Genomic DNA, 19,840 nt, shown 5'->3' with positions numbered 1-19,840 from the left:
ACAGTGGTGTTTGTAGTTCAGCTCTTCCTCTTCAGTGCTATGGAGGTTATATTTTGATAGTGGTGTGATGTGGTATGTACAGTATGTAAGATGCATATGCTTAACTATTGATGCCATTATCGGGGGAAAAATCAAAACAGATTGAAACAATCTTTATTGCTCGTGCCTTAAATTATCTCAATACAGATGAATAGAAAAACTAGCATTTACATACAGTTGTACACATCTTCCATCACCATACCAATTATAAATCCATTTCAAATACTCCGTTCAAGATTGGCTGACCCTCTAACAAAATGGAAAGGAAATGCTGGTATAGTGTTTGTGAGAACAATATGCAGAGGAAACCCCATCTAATGGTCTGTGACATATACAAAGCACACAAAGAGACATACATCAGAAAACTGCCTTTTGTAGCAAACGAATAATAGCAGCACAAGCTTTGTTAATGTGACCGTTAATAATTGTGACATTATCCGTCCACTTACCCAGAAAACGACTAGTGAGATTTCGCAGCCAAGAGGCAAATCCCTTTAATGCCAAAACCCACAAAGAATGGGTGCCAAGAAGAAAAAAAAACTATGCTGGCCATACCAAGTAACATGTACATGATAGTTCAAATAGATTAATTTATACATGATAAAATGGACTTCACAAGTTGCAAAACATACAACCCATAACGATCCAGTGGTTGTGCGATTAAAAAGGAAAACAGCACAATTATGGTCATCTAACAGCAGATCCATCTATGGCCTTCTAGTCTTCACCAAGGTTGTCTTGGGCAGGGGCGTCATGCAAGCCAAGATCTAAATCTCAATTTAGAGCGGGGAGCAAAAAATGTAATTTAAATAAAAAATGGTGGGGGCACATGCCCCCCTGGCTTGAATGGACATGACTCTACTGGTCTTGGGAGTTTCAAGTGCTGTTCCAGGTTAGCTACCATGCAGTCTGACAAGAGAGTGAGTCAGTGCACAACTGATCACAACCGGACAAGACGTCTTAACATGCCAGAATGACGACACACAGAGACACATACGAATGCTGATGTTGAGAGGGTTCTAACATAATCCTTGTTAGATTTCAGCCTTGTAAAATGAATAACGGAACAAAATAAATGCTGGTACATCGGTTATCTTTTAGCCATCTACTGACAACGAAGTGAAGTATTCTGCAATTTCAAGAATCCTACCGCATTCCTGATGCCCTCCTAACTTCATCGCATGAGGCGTGTCATCATCTATGCCGAACTTTATTCTGCTTCTTTTTATTAATACAATATTCTTTGAACATTCATCCTAGTCTCTCTGATTGAAATGCATTTAGCAATACATTAATATCAGTGGGAATGGCTTTGACAGAGTGCTGATGACTGGTCCTCCTCTGTGTAGCTCAGTCCAGCACAGTAACACAGCCACAGAGGTGAGGTGAGAGTAAAATGCTGGGCAGTTCCACTTCAGACGTTTCTTTGTGCTCTTGAGTCTTCCTTGGATCTTTTTGCTGTTTTCGTTTGTCTTGGGAGTTTGGCTTGATTTGCAGGAGCTCCTGTGTGTCCCATGTTCATTTCTATATTGCTCAATTGATTGTTGTTGTTGTTGTTGTGTTGTTGTTATTCACATTATTGTTCATGTGGTTCATGTGGACATCTGGTTACAGGGAGATACATGGGGATATTTTAATACACCATCATAATTCCCCTCTCACACGCCTGTCCTCCATCTCCCTAAATGTATTGCCTTCCCATGTTGAAGAAGTCTTCCCTTAGTTCCTCCCTCAAACAGTTCCTGAGAAGAGAAACAAGATTATTCTTCTAAGTTTACCACAGATGCATTTAGGCAAATATGTGCTTTGTGCTTGGTTACACTGCTTTTATTATTAGACAAACTACTGCTGTATAATTTGCTTTATCACTAAGACTTTTAAAAATTGCATGCTCAAAGCTTGGGAGTTTTTTTTCCTGATTTTTCCCACATTTGTACTACCCCGCCCCCTCTGCCAATCTGGGGAGAGCCGTAGTAGGCACACACATGCTTCCTCTGAGACATGTGCAGTTGCCAGCCGCTTCTTTTCACCTGACAGCGGGGAGCTTCACCAGCAGCACGTGGGAGGATCACGCTATTCCCATCAGTTCCCTTCCGCCTCGAAACATGCACCCTGACCGACCAGAGGAGGCGCTAGTGCAGCGACCAGTCCAGGACACATACCTTCATTCCAGCTTCCAACCCGCAGACACCAGCCAGTCGTGGCTGTATGGATGCCCGACCAAGCCGGAGGTAACGCGGGGGCGCGAACCTGCAACCCTTGTATTGGTAGGGAGGGAATCTACCGCTACACTACCCGGACGCCCAAAGCTTGGGAGGGTTTTAAGATGATCTATATGATGTGCAGAGAGAGCTGTGCTTACCTTCATCTGCATTAGTGAGCACTAGTGCCTGGAGGATGTCTGAGAGGGAGACGATGCCCTTCACCACTTCCTGCTCGTCCACCACCACCAACCTGTGCACCTAGAGGGCAGAGAGGACGACTCAACAGTTAGCGACAAACAGGCGGACACCAGAACTAGGTCACAGACGGGTCATGAGTCACATGATTTTAGATAGTAATATTTACGATGTATCTTGCACATTCTGTGGCCGCTCGAGTTGTAATATATTGTCATGTCATGGTGTCTTTGTGTCATTCATAAATGAGATTAATTCTGTTCTTTTTGTATCATTTTTTTGGTACTGCTATTTTACATTGAAGTCAACAGCGAGTGGCTTGTGTTTCCCGCCTAAAAGGGGGCGAGACCATGAGCCGCCTGCAAAATTACGTATTGCCGGTCACACACACACACACACACACACACACACACACACACACACACACACACACACACACACACACACACACACACACACACACACACACACACACACACACACACACACACACACACACACACACACACACACACACACACACACACACACACACACACACACACACACACCTCCGCCTCCACCAGTCTGTTGATGATGGCCTCCAGCGTCTCGTGTCTGTTGCAGGTGAGCACTCCCTCAAAGTACTGTGATCGGTGCTGCAAGGCTTTGGTCACAGTCACATCCAGGTTGTTATACGTCTTCTCCGCTGCCAGGTTCTGTAGAGTCACGCACGCACACACACACACACACACACACACACACGGGCCTCATATTAAAAATGTTCTGTGACTTTATAATTTAATCATGCAGTTTTTTAATATACCACATAAAACTGGAGAAATCAATGCAAGCAACTGATTTTCATTTGGTTGTGAGCAAAAAAGAAAACTGTCCAAAACAATTGATAAATGAGGCCCAGAGTCATAGGGAATTACTGACTCGCAGCAGCAACAACAACAACATAGTAGAAATTGTGACTGAGGATCTCCCTATCTGCTAAACACTCCTCTATAAAAGGAGACGTCAATGAATACTTACTATAACATCAAACTTGGAGTAAATGTCCACCACTCGACCTGCATGAAACAGGCAACACATCAATGTATAGCAGACAGAATGCAACAGGTGCTCTGGTCGTCCACGCAAAATTCACTAGGGACGTAATTTCAAACCAGCCCACGTACCTTTGTCATCCACAACGGGGAGGGCCGACACCCTCTGCTCAACAAAGATACCCAGTGCCGTGTACAGAGGCGTGTCCGCACGCACCACGGCTATGTTCTGGAATGTTCCGATGTGCAGTTCCTCTAAGGTCTTCCCTAAGAAGCTGGGTTTTGGCATCTCGGATATCTGAGACGGAGAATGTAGAGACCTTACATACAACTGCCAGGAAATGGATGTCAGTGTAACCCAATAAAACACATCTTTACATTTCATTAACTATGGTTGATGATTGTCCCTGCACTCTACTGTGGTGTTACTAATGAAATATTGGCATTATAGCAGACCATGGTGGTGGGGAGAGAAGCCAAAAGGACTCACGAAAAGCTTGAGGAACTTGAGGATCCTCTTGTGCGTGAGAATATAGAGTGTGTTTCCTGTCAGGGGGTCGATTACAGGCAGTCTGTGGATCTTGTTCTTCAGCAGAGATGACACTGCATCATACAAACTGGGACAGAGAAGGGAAGAGAGAACCATGTCGTTTGGTAAGGAAAAATATTGATCTGATATTATGAGATAAGAGACCTGAAATAAAACAAAGTCAAATATATAGGCTACAAATAAAGAATAGATTAGTGTTATTTTAGTATTTACACATTGTAATAACTTAAAACTCCATTGTTTTGGATGATAACTAGCATGGATACAAACACTTCTAATCTTAATCCAAACATTACTTTAATTATAAACAAAATATATATGTAAAATATAGAAGCACATCCTTAAAGCAATATGGGGTGCTATCTCACTGATAGTGTATGCCCAGGCAAGTACTCAATCAGCATCATCTGCAGGCTAGTATGAGTTACTGCTACCTAGACTAAAGCACGTGAGAGATTAACTATCCAAACAAGACTCCCAGATTGCCCCAAAAGCTTAATACTGCCACAGCCCCATTCAATTCAGACATACGCAGTTCAACACCAATTTCAACAAAAATATCAAAGTCAATTCCTCAACTATTTTAATACTGGTGTATGGATTTGATCTGTTCACTGTGTCTTTAACATCATTCATTCATACACAAAAACTCACCTTGCATTGGGCGATATGCTAACCAGGGGTTTGAAAGAGTCTTGAAGGTAGACCTCTATATTAAAAAGTACAGACATGATAGTTAGTTAACCCTTCAAGATGATCAGAGTAACTCATCAGACGTGCATTACTCATTCGATGAAAACACTCTCACCTCTCCAGGTTTCAATTTTGTGCTCTTCCAGTTCATAGATCTGAACCTGAAACATTACAAGACAAAGAGCTTATACCCTCTCAACACAGACTGACTCAGAAAGAAATCAAGATGAGCTTTTGACACAAAGCGATAAGAGAGTTGACTAGGCAGACTCAAACTTGCAGGAGAAAATTTGAGAAACACATGAACACCTAATCTTGAAAGTCGAGGCCTATGAGTATAAGCGTTCGGTGTCCCTCATCTTTCTTACCAAAGGAGACTTGTAGTAGCGATGAAGGATGTTGATGAAGTCAGTGATAGTTAGCATACCTGCAGTAGAGCAGCGTGAATAGCATCCTGTCAGTTCATTATTTACTTTGGGCTTGAACACAATCTGGAACTGAGCCCAAAACAAGTGACTGTCTTACCAACAAAACACTGCTTCTTACTGTCCCACAGGGGCGCCGCTCTTACCCCATTGGAAACAAGTGCGAAAAACGCCTTCTTCACCTGTTTAAAAAAGATAAAAAAAGATAAATACACCGATATCTTTACCTGTTTAAAAGATAAATACACCAATATGTTTACCTGTTTATACGATAAATACACAGATATCTTTACCTGTTTATACGATAAATACACAGATATCTTTACCTGTTTATACGATAAATACACAGATATCTTTACTTGTTTATACGATAAATACACAGATATCTTTACTTGTTTATACGATAAATACACAGATATCTTTACTTGTTTATACGATAAATACACAGATATCTTTACTTGTTTATACGATAAATACACAGATATCTTTACTTGTTTATACGATAAATACACAGATATCTTTACCTGTTTATACGATAAATACACAGATATCTTTACCTGTTTATACGATAAATACACAGATATCTTTACTTGTTTATACGATAAATACACAGATATCTTTACTTGTTTATACGATAAATACACAGATATCTTTACTTGTTTATACGATAAATACACAGATATCTTTACCTGTTTAAAAGATAAATACACCGACATCTTTGGCCTAAATTGTCTACGGAGAGATATTATTAACATGTTAGAGATTCAAAGCCTTTGTCTTACCTGAAGTGAGGTATCAAACACCACCAATTTGGAGCTGGTAGGTACCAGGTCATAACACCGATGAGACTTCATAAATCGGGTGTACACGTTGTACTCGGGGTCTGGAAGAACGAGAGACACTATTGAGGCCAACTATCCAATCACTGACTTTAAATGTCCATTTCTTCTCTCAATATGAGCACAAAGTAAAGTACTGCGCAGGCGGGGTTAGTAATCTTACCCTCTATGAGCGTCTCTTTTTTGCCCTCCAGATCATCAAGGGCAGCTGGGATCTGAAAGATAAAGATCATTATTCGGTTGGTTATGTGACTTGCCAAACAAGTGCACTATGTGTTTGCTCTGCCGCTATAAATACAAATGCCTGCATGACACGGCTAAATAAACACCATTGCCTACTAGGTTATATTTTGGGTTTCTTTAGCTTCACATGAATACAAAGTTCAAGCCTCAAACTTATTTCACCATGATACAAAATATAAGTTTGTAAACAAGTAATTTCTCTCGAATGAGAAAATAATATAAACGCCACTTTTAATTAGAACTATATGCATAATACTAACTTACTACTACTTAGCTATTAAGTAGTACTTAATAGCTAAGTAGTAGTAAGTTAGTTAGTTAGGGTCTCACTCAGTGTAGGTAATGTAAAACATATTTTGGGGGCAACTTTTGCCCCCACTGTCTAAAAAGTAAAAACTGGGGGCATTTACAACATTTGGGGGCACTTAAAAAAAAAAGAGTGCATACATTTGCTAAAGAGTAGTGTAAACAACAGCACTGTTTGTGTGAGTGTTCTTCATCTGCGTTTTCTGGCAACCAGCGTACAAGGGCTGAGTGTGTGTTAGAGATGGAAATTAAATGAATTGAATGGAAATAAAATTACCAAAAATGTTGCCCCTGGATCATGGTTTTTAGGGGCATTCTGAGATTTCTTGGGGGCATTTTTGCACTTGCTCCTGGCTAAATTCCTACACTGGTCTCACTAAACTCTTGGGGGTTCATGGCATTACCAAAGAGGGGTAACATTGCTACACAAACTGCTTCATGACTTTATCAGAATCAGCTTTATTGGCCAAGTATGTACACTAGACTCCGCTGCACGTTGCTCTCAAAGTACTCACTCACACACAGAAAAAGGTACGCACAAGTTAAAACAATGCAACATTGTGGTGTAAAGTGTCTATTTTAAATATGTATATATGAAAGAATGTATTATGTGCAGTTAGGATAATAAGGCATGTGTAACTTCTCAATTAAGCCCATATTGTGGCTTTTGTATTTTCCCCTGCTCTTTTCTTTTATTAGATCTGGTTTAGCCTCGTCATGACCAAGCTGAGTGAGACATTGTGCGATTTATTTATTTTATTATTATTAATATTTGGGGGGGGGGGGTCTGTGTACAAATGCCATTATTGCTGGATGTTTGCAAAGTACTCTAGCTACTCTACTGTATGTTGTCTAATCAGAAAAAATAAGGCGTCAGTCTGAATAAATCACACGAAATTCATAACGTTACACCATGGGCTGAAATACAGAAATAAAGTGCATTCCATGGAGCTTTGTAACTAGTGTTATTTCTCAGAAAATATTCTGTGTCGTGCACCAGAAATAGCTAACGTTAGCCGCTAACGTTAGCCTGATCCGAAAGGGTACATTATTTTCTGTCAGCTGGCGACAAAGCTAACATTACGTTAGCTAAAGATGAGCTAAAGTTAGCAACTTACACACTCCATATTCCATCAGCCGTATCACCTGTCCTTCGCTGGGTGCCGATGCCGATTTTACCAGGTTAGTTAGCTGATCGGCTATATTACAAAACCTCAATGATCTTCCGCTAGAAATTGGGTAAGGTTGGTTCGTTTGACCCGCCCTACTCTGCCTCTGATTGGGTTGGTTGATGAGGTTGGATTTAGGTATAATGAGTGATGATTGGTTGGATTTAGGCATAAAGAAGAGTGACGGTTGGTTAATCTGGGGGTAAATATAAAGATAGTCCAATCAGAGACAGAGTAGGGCGGGACACTTCGCCATTTAGGGAGAAAAAACTTCTTACCCAGAGCTAGTCTGGGCACCTTCCACCCCGCTTTTTGTCATGGGGGCGTAAACCCCGGACCCAGAATTAACACCGGATGGCAATGCGCCTAACAACGTCTTTGTTGCCGTTAGCTTGACGCGGTGATGTTACCTAAACTAGAGTCTGATCAAAACAAAGCTAGCGTTACATAAAACAAAACGTTCATGCAATATGGCATCTCCGCCACCACCGCCTGACACACCGGTCAAAACGGTGAAAGAGGATTCTGATACTTGGGTCAAATTGTCAAGTTAACGTGAAAGTTGACGAGCTAGAAACGCTGCCATCCGGTCTAGGGCGGGCTCTAGGCCAGAACCAGTAGGGTGACAAAATCAATTGTGGGCGGGAGCCAGGCTCTTTCTCGCCGAGAAGAGCCTGGTGACGCGAGGTTAACCCAGAGCCGTATTCTTACCGTACTGCACGTAATATTAGCGCACCTCAATTTTAACTAAACATGCAGATACCTCTAGTTATACTTTCTGGTGTGAAATTATAACTGTGAAGTGTATTCCAGACTCAGTTGTCTAGATTCTAGAACGTTAAGTTAATGGCCTACTTAAAAACTTGAACTAATTATTTTTTAGTGAAGTGCAATAATCTTCAGAATTCAACTGTCAATGTGTGGTAGTTGAGAGACCATCTAATGTAATATATTTTTTGCCTAGACATTTAGGCCTTTAAAGTCCCATAAATCGGTGCGATGTCAGAGATAGAGCAGGGACTTTGGGAAATGGCTCACAACTCAGCAGATTGTTTAGCATTAAAAAATTAAAATTATGTTTGGGTTCAAGCTGTACTCCTATTCCAAGTTGGGTTTTTTAAGTCAATGTCTACATGTTTCAATGCTGCCCATAATGCAGCCAAAAAGCAGTAAAGTAACAATACAACAAACATCAAATGAGTAAAGGATTTATTTATATACAAAACTGTTTACAGCAAGATTTCTGAATTAACGTTGACCAACGTGGGGATATCGGTGTTCAGGTGCACAACACCGGTTCCCCATGTGATCAAGTTACCAGAAGAGGGGGGGAGAAAAACAAAAAAACACCTTGAAGAGCACCTTGAGCCATGAAGGGAAGCAGATGAGGAAGGGATTTGAAGAACTATAAGGCACAAGACACAGCATCACCAGCTTCTCTTCGACCATAATCAATCACCCATCAATCAACTACTTAGAGAAGCACTTAATAGTAATAATAATTAAAATTCTAAATAACAAATGACCACTAGGTGTAGAACTTGAGTTATGGGAATAAAATCCATAGTCCATCATCTGTGTAAGGCTACGCCGGCTAAGAAAAACAGGTCATTGAGAGCCTCAAATGTCTGACAGTGTTTGTTTCAATTCAACAATATGGATTAACTGGGCTGCATGCCATCCTGGCTTTCTTTATAAAGTCTGCATCAAACATCAAATCCAAACCATAAGTCCAAAATTACAAAGCTAACTCATTAGCCCTCATTAGCTATTTAAGTCTTCCGCGGTGTTAAAATTTCATTAAAAACTGCAAATCAACATTGTTCATAATCATTATGTACTTGTATGCACATACCCTACTCAAAATAGCCAGGGGGAAAACAAAACTGTATCATAACCAATACTATTAAACTGGTTTCTATTCTCCTATTTATATTCATCAAAAGGCCATAACTTGTAAATATTATAAATCTGTTCCACTCTACACTACGTTTGTTTCAGAGGAGGGTTGTCCATCAGATAGTAACAGCTTTATTATAGTCAATTAGAGAAAAAGTCAACTGTAGAAAGGGAGAAAGGAGCACTCTGCCTGGCGGAAGAGCTTAAAAAACAAAAGCTGTCATGGAATATACAAATGGATTTCTCTGTCAAAGACGAAGCTTACAGGTCATAGGCGAAAGGCACCTGAAGAAGAGTTGTTAAAAATTACAGTGGAGAAAAAATGTGACATTACAGTGAAATGTCTTATGTGAAAGAAATCTCCTTCAAGGGTGTTCTAGGAAATCCACCATTTGTGAATAATAGTGATGCTTCAACACCACATTTAAAGCAAAGTGTGGCTCTCCATCATTGTCAAAGATTTGTCCTTAAAGTCCTTAAAAAGGTTTGAAATCAGCCTTCATTAACTCAACTACCGTAGTCAACGAGTTATGCGACATAAGCCAATCATGTCTACAACTTTGGGCATACGACTAGTTATTACCATAATACACTCACGGATCTATTTCATTCAAATGAATTGGACTAATATATTTGGCAATCTTATTTTCTTTTTTGTGCATTTGGTTGAAGTCAAGATATAGATTATGCCGAGTCCTAGACTACATCTGAATATCGAAGGAAATTCTTCATCGAAGGTGCTCTTTTGTCTAAGACGAAGGTTAATCTTGCTCATAGAAACCTCTCCATAGAGTTAGACTTTGTGGGCTATTTTATCAGCTGAATGGGCAATTGGCTGCCAACGTAAATAAATCTGGTATCACAATGGAATAGCAAAGTGCCACTCCAGCGCCTTGGTGCCGGGGAGGTCAGGATTGGTGAGCTGGTGAGGTTGTGCCTCCTGTCTTCAGCATTTGAGCTTACGGACGTCCTGGAGACGCTTTCACATCACAGCACACTTCCTTTCCTCCGAGGGTACATTTCCATCAGCTTTCTCCATCTCCATAATGATCCGCTTGAAAACCTCCACTGCAGTCTGTATTGTAAGAATATTATTACAAAAGTGTCAGAATACAATATGCTGTGCTGGTGAGCAGGTAGTGGTACACAAACAGAAATCCATTGTTACCTCATTCTCCTTGGCTGAAGACTCGATGAATGCAGCGCCCCAGGAATCAGCCAGTTTCTTTCCCTCCTCTGGCTTGATCACCCTGGGGAAAAATGAAATGGCAAGTGTGTGGTATGTGCCTCTAACTGCCAAGACAACTGTGTACTGTCTTTTACTATAAAAATGTTAGTCTTTAAAGTCACTTTATTGGATGTTTAAATCATATTTTAGTGTAAGAAATAATTGCATATGACAATGCAAACACATGGGTTGAATATCCCTGAGGTTTTCCATCATCATCGTCATTACCTTTCCATGTGGAGATCTTTTTTGTTCCCGACAAGAACAGTTGGAACCCTGAAAAGAAAACATGCTGGTTGAAAAACATTTCACTTGGAGAAACAAAAACAGAAACACCATTTTGGAGCCATCAAAACGTAATGACCAAAGTCAACTTACTGAATCTTTCCAACCATATCTAGCAGCTTGTCATGTAGAGCTTGCACAACTTCAAAACTGGAGAGAAAGATAGACAGTGACATCAACCTTCAAATATATAGATCTAAATTAGGGAAAGCACTAGCAGACAGACCCTCAGTGGTTCTCAACTGGTGGGTCCTGTGACCCAAAAGTGGGTCACAGAGCCGTTTTGAGTGGGTCGTGGATGTGTGCATGAAGAAAAGTTAAAGTTATTCTACTCCTTGAGGACGCCAGATGCAAATTCAAGAATAGTGAAAAAGGTGACAGAAACCAGGGCAGACACAAAATCATTCACTTAATTAAGTGCCTTATTTTTTGGATGAAAAAGGTGACCTAAAGGACATTAGTTTGCATCCCTGCACAGCCAACATTACTGTCTTTCAGAGGCTATAGCGGGCTAATTTTTAAAGTCAGAATGAAAATACTGTTATATGAAACTAGAAGACCTACACATCCATTGTTAACAACAACCATGCCATGCTAGCTTGTCGGGAAGGGGGGTAAAAAGAATGCTCCATATTTCAGCTAAATTTCTTTAAGACGAGACTCTGGAGATGATGCGCCATGGCTACAATTGGAAATCGCCTGCTCCGCGAGCTCCCAAAATCATGACTGACAGGAAGAGACACCGCCCACCCACACGCCATCGGCTCATACTACATCACAGTTGCTCGAGTGACATCACTGATGACATCACAACGATTGCTCGAGTGACATCACTGATGACATTACAATTGCTCAAGTGACATCACTGACATCACAATCGTGACAGACACCGGCACCACAGACCTACCCACTTAGCAGCTGTGCACATTGGACCTGTGTTTTTCACATCACAATGCTTTGGAAATCATGTTGAGAGTGCTTCCAATGCGCACAAAATAGCGCACGGAGCATTTTTGTGTGTGTTTTGTTTTTCCCTGCCGTCGCGTGCAGTACAGTTCAGGACGCAATGATCACACAGACGGTAGCCAGCTAGTCTTCTGTTTGTTGTTGTTGATTGTTCACACTGTAAACATGAAAGCCAGATTATTGGCAATTCTGGCAGCAGCGGAGTTTGAAGATCCCCCTGACAGGAGAAGAGGTAGGAGGAGTGACATTGATAAGCAGCGCGCTTTTCCTCCAAATGTTCAACTTTTTTCAGCTTGAGACGCCCAGAGCGCCCCGCCAAAAAACACTAGCCGCCGAGAGCGCTTAAACCCCACAGGTGTGGTCCTTGAAAGAGGAGCGCTCCTAGCGCGTCCTTACCATAGAGAATTAAATGCAGAAAGGCGCTGGCTTCACAAATACACAGGTCCAATGTGTACAGCCCCATAGCCAATTTTAACTAAGATTCAAGAAAATTCACAGTTCAATGTAATTTTTTTTAAACAAGTTTAAACTTGTTTAAAAAGCGTATAGGCCTAAACAAAAATCTGAAATTTTCGCAACTTAATGACTAAGGAAAAATGTGAGTCATCATGAGGCTAGACAATAGAGGGTATGCCTGTTTTGAAAGATCACTCACCTAGCATGTTGTTGGGAACTTGGTAAAACATGTGGCATTATTCATATTATAAGAACAAGACCAATTGAACTCAACCATCCACTCACCTTTTCATGGAGGTCACTGCATAGACTAGGACGTAACCATGGATGTCCACTGAGTGGGACTGTGGAAAAATTGAGTACTCGTCCTACAGATAGAGAGAGGATAGCTATTACACTCTCAGTGGGGCTGTTAGGTTCTTACCAAACATCAGATACTCATCAAATGAGGTAAAAAGTGTAACAGCATAGATTCTAGATAATCAGTTTAACTGGACAACGTTTACCTGAGCCCTGTACTACGAAACTAGTTTAACAGATCCGCGATAAGTCCCTTTGATCTGGTTTGACTGAACAGGATCAAAGCTATCTAGTTAACTGATACTACGACGCTGGTTTTTTACTAGGTAAGTGGACCTGGGATCTGCCTGTGCACGCGCACGTTTTTCGCTCGTGCACAGGCGCGCGTCCACGCGAAAGAGGTGCGCCAGCCAATCACATTATGAACAGCTGAGTTTATCCACGCCCACACCCATTTCCACACCCATTTCCTCGTTCAATGAAGCGCAGTGCATGATCAGAGTTTTAGCGGATATTTAATGTATCCGCGATTTAATGTCAGAATGAAAATCCGCGTTGGATAGTCTGCTGAAGGGCTGTCTAAGGCAGCAGCTTGTATTCACATCAGTCATTTGATTTACTTTGATCAGCGATTGATACAGCTGCATTGATACAGGCAGCAGCAACACATGTAAATGTGTAATCTCAGTCTATACATTTCCACAATCTGTAAGCCTATTTAGACCATAGATTTAGAAACGCATGCTCAATGAATAATGATCTCTATCACTCATGTGTGTGGTTGCACTGATCGAATAATTCATATATAAAATAGCCTAGTATAAAGCCTAATAGCCTACTATAAAAGAGAAAACTGCTGGGGCTATCCATATTTATCCCATATCTATATTATATGTATAGGCTTTTCTGGCATGTAGGAGAATATCACCCTCACTCCATTTGAGGGTCCATTCATGATATGCGCTGCGGTGATTAATAGTGATCATATTTCTCCACGCATCGTTGAGCTGTTAAGACATAAAGTGGTAAGTAGGCTTAATTTAATTATGTAGCCTACAGAGCCACAAATGTTTTTCTTGTTATATTCTCAGTTGACCGCAATCTATTTTTCATATGGCGATCTTATATGAATGGTGAGTGACTCCAGAGAGCCGATTATATGGGTCTGTCATGGATTTTGATCTTATCCTCTGAAGCTAACCTGGTCGCGACCAGGTTAGCTTTGCAGCGTTAGTTGCCATGGTGATTGAAAGTTAACTTGCTTTGTAGTACGGCTAAACCAGGTTTAAACTCAAACTTACTCGGATAAGGCATTAAACTAGCTTCGTAGTACAGGCTACTGGTCACTCACACTCTACTTGTGACAATATAAACAGTGCTTGACAAATAAATGATCTGTCAGTATGTGAAAAAGAAAGTCTCTGTGTTGCTATAATGTGAGTTCTTAAATTTTAATTTGTCCCATGGATTTCTCAAAAGTGTTTGTATGAGTTATGTTGTTGGCCAAACAACTTACTTGTCCAGCTGTATCAACGAGCTGAAGATTGAATTCTTGTCCATTGACAGAGACCATTTTGTTGAAGGCTGGGGAGGGGAACAGAGTCATTACGCATATGATTTCTTCACATTTGTGATTTACTCCAACCTACATCTTTCACACATAAATGACACTCACTGTTTTCAATGGTGGGATCATAGGAGTCAACAAACTGTCCTTCCACAAACTGTATTGTAAGAGATGACTTTCCTGTGCAGGGGAAAAGAACATGACATGATGACTGTCTCGCCAACATTCATTCCAGTCTCTTGGTTACTGATAATGATGCTCTCTAGTCTCTAGTCTATAACACTAACTTCAACTCTGACACAGATATGCCACGATGTTGGCTCATTGCTAAGGGAATTGTGCCTTATGAGTAAGGCCCACTCAGTGGCATATTTACACAAACCACAGAATGATAACACAGTTTCAATTAACAATCACTTAAACGACATGGTCATACAAGGAAAAAAATGGTGTTGTTGCCATGGAGGGGGCAAGTATGGATAGACTGATCTCCTTAGATAAGACCACGCATTGTTTATGTTGGACACAGTGTCAGTAACATTTCAAGACATACACCAGCTGACAGTGTGCCTGACGCCATCGTTTGAGAGCAGCTACCCAACTTTATTTCCACAAGAACAGGTTGCATTTAGTGACATATGGCTAAAGCTAACCACCACGGCGAGCTTAATGTTGGTGCTGGTTAGCTAGCAGTGGCTCAGCAAACACAATGCAAAACGACAACGGAACAAAGGTAAGCTGGCGTTCCTGTTGTTATTCTGGTACATTCAAGAGGAAAACAAAGCCTGGGCGTTAGCCTGTTAGCCAGCTAGCTAACTCATAGCTAAGCGCCAGCTCGTGTGCATCACTCACCTACAGACCTGTAACCTATCACAGCGATCTTTCGGCATTTTGGTTGAGGCATTGCGGTGAAAACGGAGTTTAGCTGATAGATCTAATTTAGTACGTCACCTAGTTTTACTATCAAAACAAACTTTATCGCCACATTCGTCTCACGTCACGTGACAACAACAAACTTTTCAGAGCCGCCGCTCGAAGCTCCACTCCACTGGGCCTCGAGTTGAACTGAATCAAGTACAACTTGTACTTCTTTCAACAACTCGTATCTTACGGATCCTAATATATTAATCGATAGCGGTCATTGGTTTCAAATGATAAAATAGCTGTTTGTACTGAGTATTGGAAACGAAAAAAAATGCTTGATCGCCGCAGTTACGCTTCGCAAGTCACACTGACGGAAACTGTCATTGTGTAAGCACACCGTCGTAAAAGCACGGCTACGTCACTGCGGTCTTTGCCACTTTGTACAGTAGAGGTCACTCTTGCGTCCCAGTCGGTGTCTTTTACTGCTCTTTGTCTGACCTTTCTCGACTCATACAAGTTTCATAAACAAAAATAAATAAATAAACAAAAACTTGGGCGAGTATGGAAAAAGGAGGTTCTGAGAGGCACAGAATAGGTGTGCAGCACCCGTGTGTATCCAGCTCAAAATTATTTACTGTGGCAGGAGTTCCTTAATATTTTCATGTCAAATATCTAAATAGATAGGCTGCACATTTGATAAAATTGTGCCAGAAAGAAGAGATTTATTGTTAGATACATAATTGTCAATAGGTGGGGAATAATTATGGTTATTCGGAATGAGTTATTCCATACATCATATCGGTAGGACACAGGGTTGAGTTCAGCACCGACAACCTGTAGCAAACCGTTTTTTTAAACACGACGGTGCTTAATTTGATCACACTGTTTTGTGACGCACTGCCTCTTTAAAAGACGGCGAATGCGGAGCACGCCGCGTTGCATGTTGGGACTCGGCGTCATTAAAGGAGGCTACGTTACCTGCGAACCTTGTGCAGTCAGTCCCTCTCTCTTTCTTCTCTCTCTAAAAAGTTGGTTTCAGAAAAAGATTGTCATGGGTCAGTACTGCTGCGTCAATGGCTGCACTAGTCACTCACAGAGGCAAAATGGGACAAAACTGGACAGTGGAATACGTTTTTTCTGCTTTCCTAAGTGCAGAAAACACGAAGGGAAGCAGGTTGAGGATCTGACGAGAAGACGGCGGATGGCGTGGGTAGCTGCAGTAAGAATGAAACACATTACTTTTGACAGAATCCCTGTTTCAGCGAAAGTGTGTTCCCGGCATTTTCATTCAGGTGAGTTCTCTCGTCTCTAACTTTGATGTACAATATTCTTCACTGTGTGTGTGTGTGTGTGTGTGTGTGTGTGTGTGTGTGTGTGTGTGTGTGTGTGTGTGTGTGTGTGTGTGTGTGTGTGTGTGTGAGAGAGAGAGAGAGAGAGACACACACACCCCTCATTATCTCACTGCTATAATAAGGCGAGGGGCTCCGCAGCGCAAGTCTCACAATATACCCTTCTCACGGGGGCCATTTTGTGTCAAAAAGGCAGGATAAACACAGGTGCAAGCAAAACACTAATGAGGGTTTCAAACTTCCCTGATTGGAATTGAGAAACCCCCATTAGTGTTTTGCTGTCACCTGTGTTCATTCTGTCTTTTCGACACAAAATGCCCCCTGTGAAAAGGGCCAATTGCTCAACTCCGCAAGTGTCTGTGCAGAAAAGTGACCTCAAATCAGCAGACACGCGCCTCCGCAAGGCTCCCGTGCGGGCAGTTGTCGCCTGGCCATGCACACCCCAAATGTTCTAACTATGCGGACGCGGCTGGGCGGACAAAGTGGAATTTTCAAAACTCCCGCTCACTTCCACGAGGAGAAACCCGCACAGGGTATAAAAGCTCCAAACTCTTTCTCTTCAGAATTCTGTGTCTCTCATTTCCGTGCGACCGTCCATGCGGGAGGTATAATTCCAGTGGGCTCTGTCTGTGGTGGTGTCAGTCACGATTTGTGATGGAAGTGATGATCAGTGGTGTCACTTGACCAATTGTGATGCCATCAGTGATGTCACTCGAGCAAATGTGATGTCATCAGTGATGTCACTTGAGCAACTGTGATGATCTAGTGTGAGCCGATGGCGCACGGTTGCACGATGGCACGTAGGTGTGTGGGTGGGTGGTGTCTCTCAGTCACTCTCTATTCTGGGAGCCCGCAAAGCGGGCGATTTGCATAAATGCAGCCATGGCACATCATCGCCATAGTCTCCACCCTACAAATCAACCTAGTTATCGAAATCAGAAAACAAACATGCTCCGGGATGCTCAGGGATTTGCATCATTGTGTATAACTATAACCTGCAAAATTGCTGTTTTACAGGACAACCAGCATATGAGATGCTGGACACCCATCCTGACTGGAAGCCATCTTTGCTTTTGGGCCACAATGAAGGGAAAGTTCCAGACAAAGAGAGGTTTGCACGCCAATTAAAGAGAGACTCAAAACGAAAATATGAGAAGACCAAGGACATTGTTCCACAAGAAGCAGGCAAGAGGGCTCAACATGAAGGGAAGGATACACTTCCACAGGAAGCAGGTAGGGGCGTATGATACATTGATGTACGTCGTTGATCTATCGTATCGTATCGTATCTCAATGCAAAGTGAAAACATCGATATGTATCGCCATCTTTAAGATACAACTTGTAATTCCAAGATGAAGCATAGTTTGTTTTTAGTAGAAATGTACAAATACAACAACACGAACAACAAGTGAAGGGGTAAACACAACCAAGTGATAAGTATAAAATGGTAGATAAATAAAAACACAAAACATGCCAAGGGTCGACATAAGATAATATAAATAGATAGAAAATTACTTCAATCAATCACAGGCACCTGAAATGAATTGAATTGCATCAAATTGAAATCGTATCGAGGCAGACTTTGTAATATCAGCAAATATCGTATAGTTATCCAAAGAATAGATATAATCTCGTATTGTGATGAAACTTGTGATTCCCGTCCCTAGAAGCAGGCGAGAGGGCTCGGCGTGAAACGGAGGAGACGGCACAAGCAGCGCTGGAGGTGACAGAGCAGGAAGTGGAGACGTCCAAAAATCCCGATGACCAAAAGAAATGTGTGCTCTGCAAACCTAGGCAAGACGAGATCAACCGTCTGCTAGAGGAGAACAGGAATCTGAAGCACGAACTTGATCAACGAAAGATGACGGAGCCATTTCTGAAGGGTGATGATGATGGCAAGGTAAAATATTACACTGGACTTCCAAGCTATGCCATTTTCCAGGTGTTGCTGGATATTCTAACGCCATGTCTGCCTCAGGGAAGAAGAAGGTTGACACCGTTTCAGATGCTCCTTCTTGCCCTCATGCGTCTGAGATTGAACCTGCCGCTCGAGCACATCAGCCATCTGTTTGGTGTGAACAGATTAACCGTTAGTAGTGCGTTTCAGGACACGGTGAGCGTCCTGTACGCACGCTTGTCTCCGCTGGTGCACTGGCCAGACAGAGAGGGTTTGTGGCTCAGCATGCCACACCAGTTTGTGGAGACCTTTGGAAAACGCCTCGCCGCCATTGTGGACTGCTTTGAAGTTTCCATAGACAGACCGTCCAATGTTCAGGCAAGGACACAGACATTTTCACACTGCAAAGACTGTCACACAATGAAATACCTTTTCGCTATTACTCCACAAGGAGTTATTTCCTTCGTCTCCAAAGGGTGGGGTGGCTGCGCCAGCGACAAGCAAATAACAGAGGACAGTGGTTTACTAGACAAACTATTGCCAGGCGACGTAGTGTTGACAGATGGAGGTTTGGACATAAAGGGTGGTGTGGTGGGGGGGATTTCTGCTGAAGTGAAGGTGCCAGCATTCGCAAAGGGTCGCCGCCGTCGGTCGGATGCAAAGGCGGAGGAAACGAGACGCGTTGCACATCTCCGAATCCACGTGGAGCGAGTGGTTGGTGTTGTGCGCAACAACAAATACAAAATACTGTCTTCAAAAATTCCTATCGGTATGGTTCTGCCATGTGAGGGTGACAAGGTGACATTCTTAGACAAAGTGGTCATGGTTTGCTGTGCGCTGACAAACTGGTGTCCAAGTGTTGTGCTGTGATTGCAAAAAAAAAGTATGCTGCAATGATCTGCATCTTCTAGACTAGTCTTCATATTAGAGGTTGAACAAAGCAGCGCAGATCCTACAATGCGGTGAGTTATTCTCAGCCCTTTTCATACTAAGGACCCCTAGTTTTGTTCACATTAGGGGCACAGACACCCCCCCCCCCCCCCCCATTTGATTTAGTTTCTCTGACCCAAATCTGATCATATCTTTGTTGTTTGATATGGATAGCGTGTAAGAGGGTAATATTTGTATTGCTTGATATACTGTAGTTAGCTTGTAGGATAGTACTGGTAATTGCTGCTGTTGAATTCATGGTTCCATGTTATCCAGACAATATGGAACAACAAAGTCAGGATTAGTGTTGTCACGGTTTTCGGTACTTCGGTACTTAGTCGGTACTACATTGTTTTCGGTTACTAGTCAGGATGCATTACATGAGTCAAAAGCTTTATTTCA

At 42.0% G+C, this 19,840-nt stretch overlaps 2 protein-coding genes across 2 annotated transcripts; both read right to left on the bottom strand.

The window, feature by feature from the left end:
* Nucleotides 1-136: 136 nt before the first annotated feature.
* On the bottom strand, nt 137-7,774 carry prkag1 (protein kinase, AMP-activated, gamma 1 non-catalytic subunit). Its single transcript, XM_083661543.1, has 13 exons — nt 7,647-7,774; nt 6,143-6,194; nt 5,923-6,023; nt 5,241-5,322; nt 5,084-5,142; nt 4,831-4,876; nt 4,677-4,731; nt 3,963-4,089; nt 3,605-3,770; nt 3,459-3,496; nt 2,990-3,136; nt 2,402-2,501; nt 137-1,781 (listed from the first exon to the last, which is right to left on the bottom strand). The coding sequence occupies exons 1-13, from the start codon at nt 7,653-7,655 to the stop codon at nt 1,771-1,773; spliced, it is 993 nt and encodes a 330-aa protein (XP_083517669.1). The 5' UTR covers nt 7,656-7,774; the 3' UTR covers nt 137-1,770.
* A 1,123-nt stretch (nt 7,775-8,897) lies between these two features.
* Nucleotides 8,898-15,610, bottom strand: rhebl1 (Ras homolog, mTORC1 binding like 1). Its single transcript, XM_083661705.1, has 8 exons — nt 15,251-15,610; nt 14,507-14,578; nt 14,348-14,415; nt 12,817-12,899; nt 11,203-11,259; nt 11,053-11,100; nt 10,765-10,846; nt 8,898-10,671 (listed from the first exon to the last, which is right to left on the bottom strand). The coding sequence occupies exons 1-8, from the start codon at nt 15,300-15,302 to the stop codon at nt 10,579-10,581; spliced, it is 555 nt and encodes a 184-aa protein (XP_083517831.1). The 5' UTR covers nt 15,303-15,610; the 3' UTR covers nt 8,898-10,578.
* Between the last annotated feature and the right edge of the window lie 4,230 nt (nt 15,611-19,840).

The sequence above is a fragment of the Poromitra crassiceps genome, assembly GCF_964638095.1.
Source record: "Poromitra crassiceps genome assembly, chromosome: 27".
Taxonomy (NCBI): Eukaryota; Metazoa; Chordata; class Actinopteri; order Beryciformes; family Melamphaidae; genus Poromitra; species Poromitra crassiceps.
Note: the sequence above shows the minus strand (reverse complement) of the source record. Positions and strands in the feature narration are given on the sequence as shown.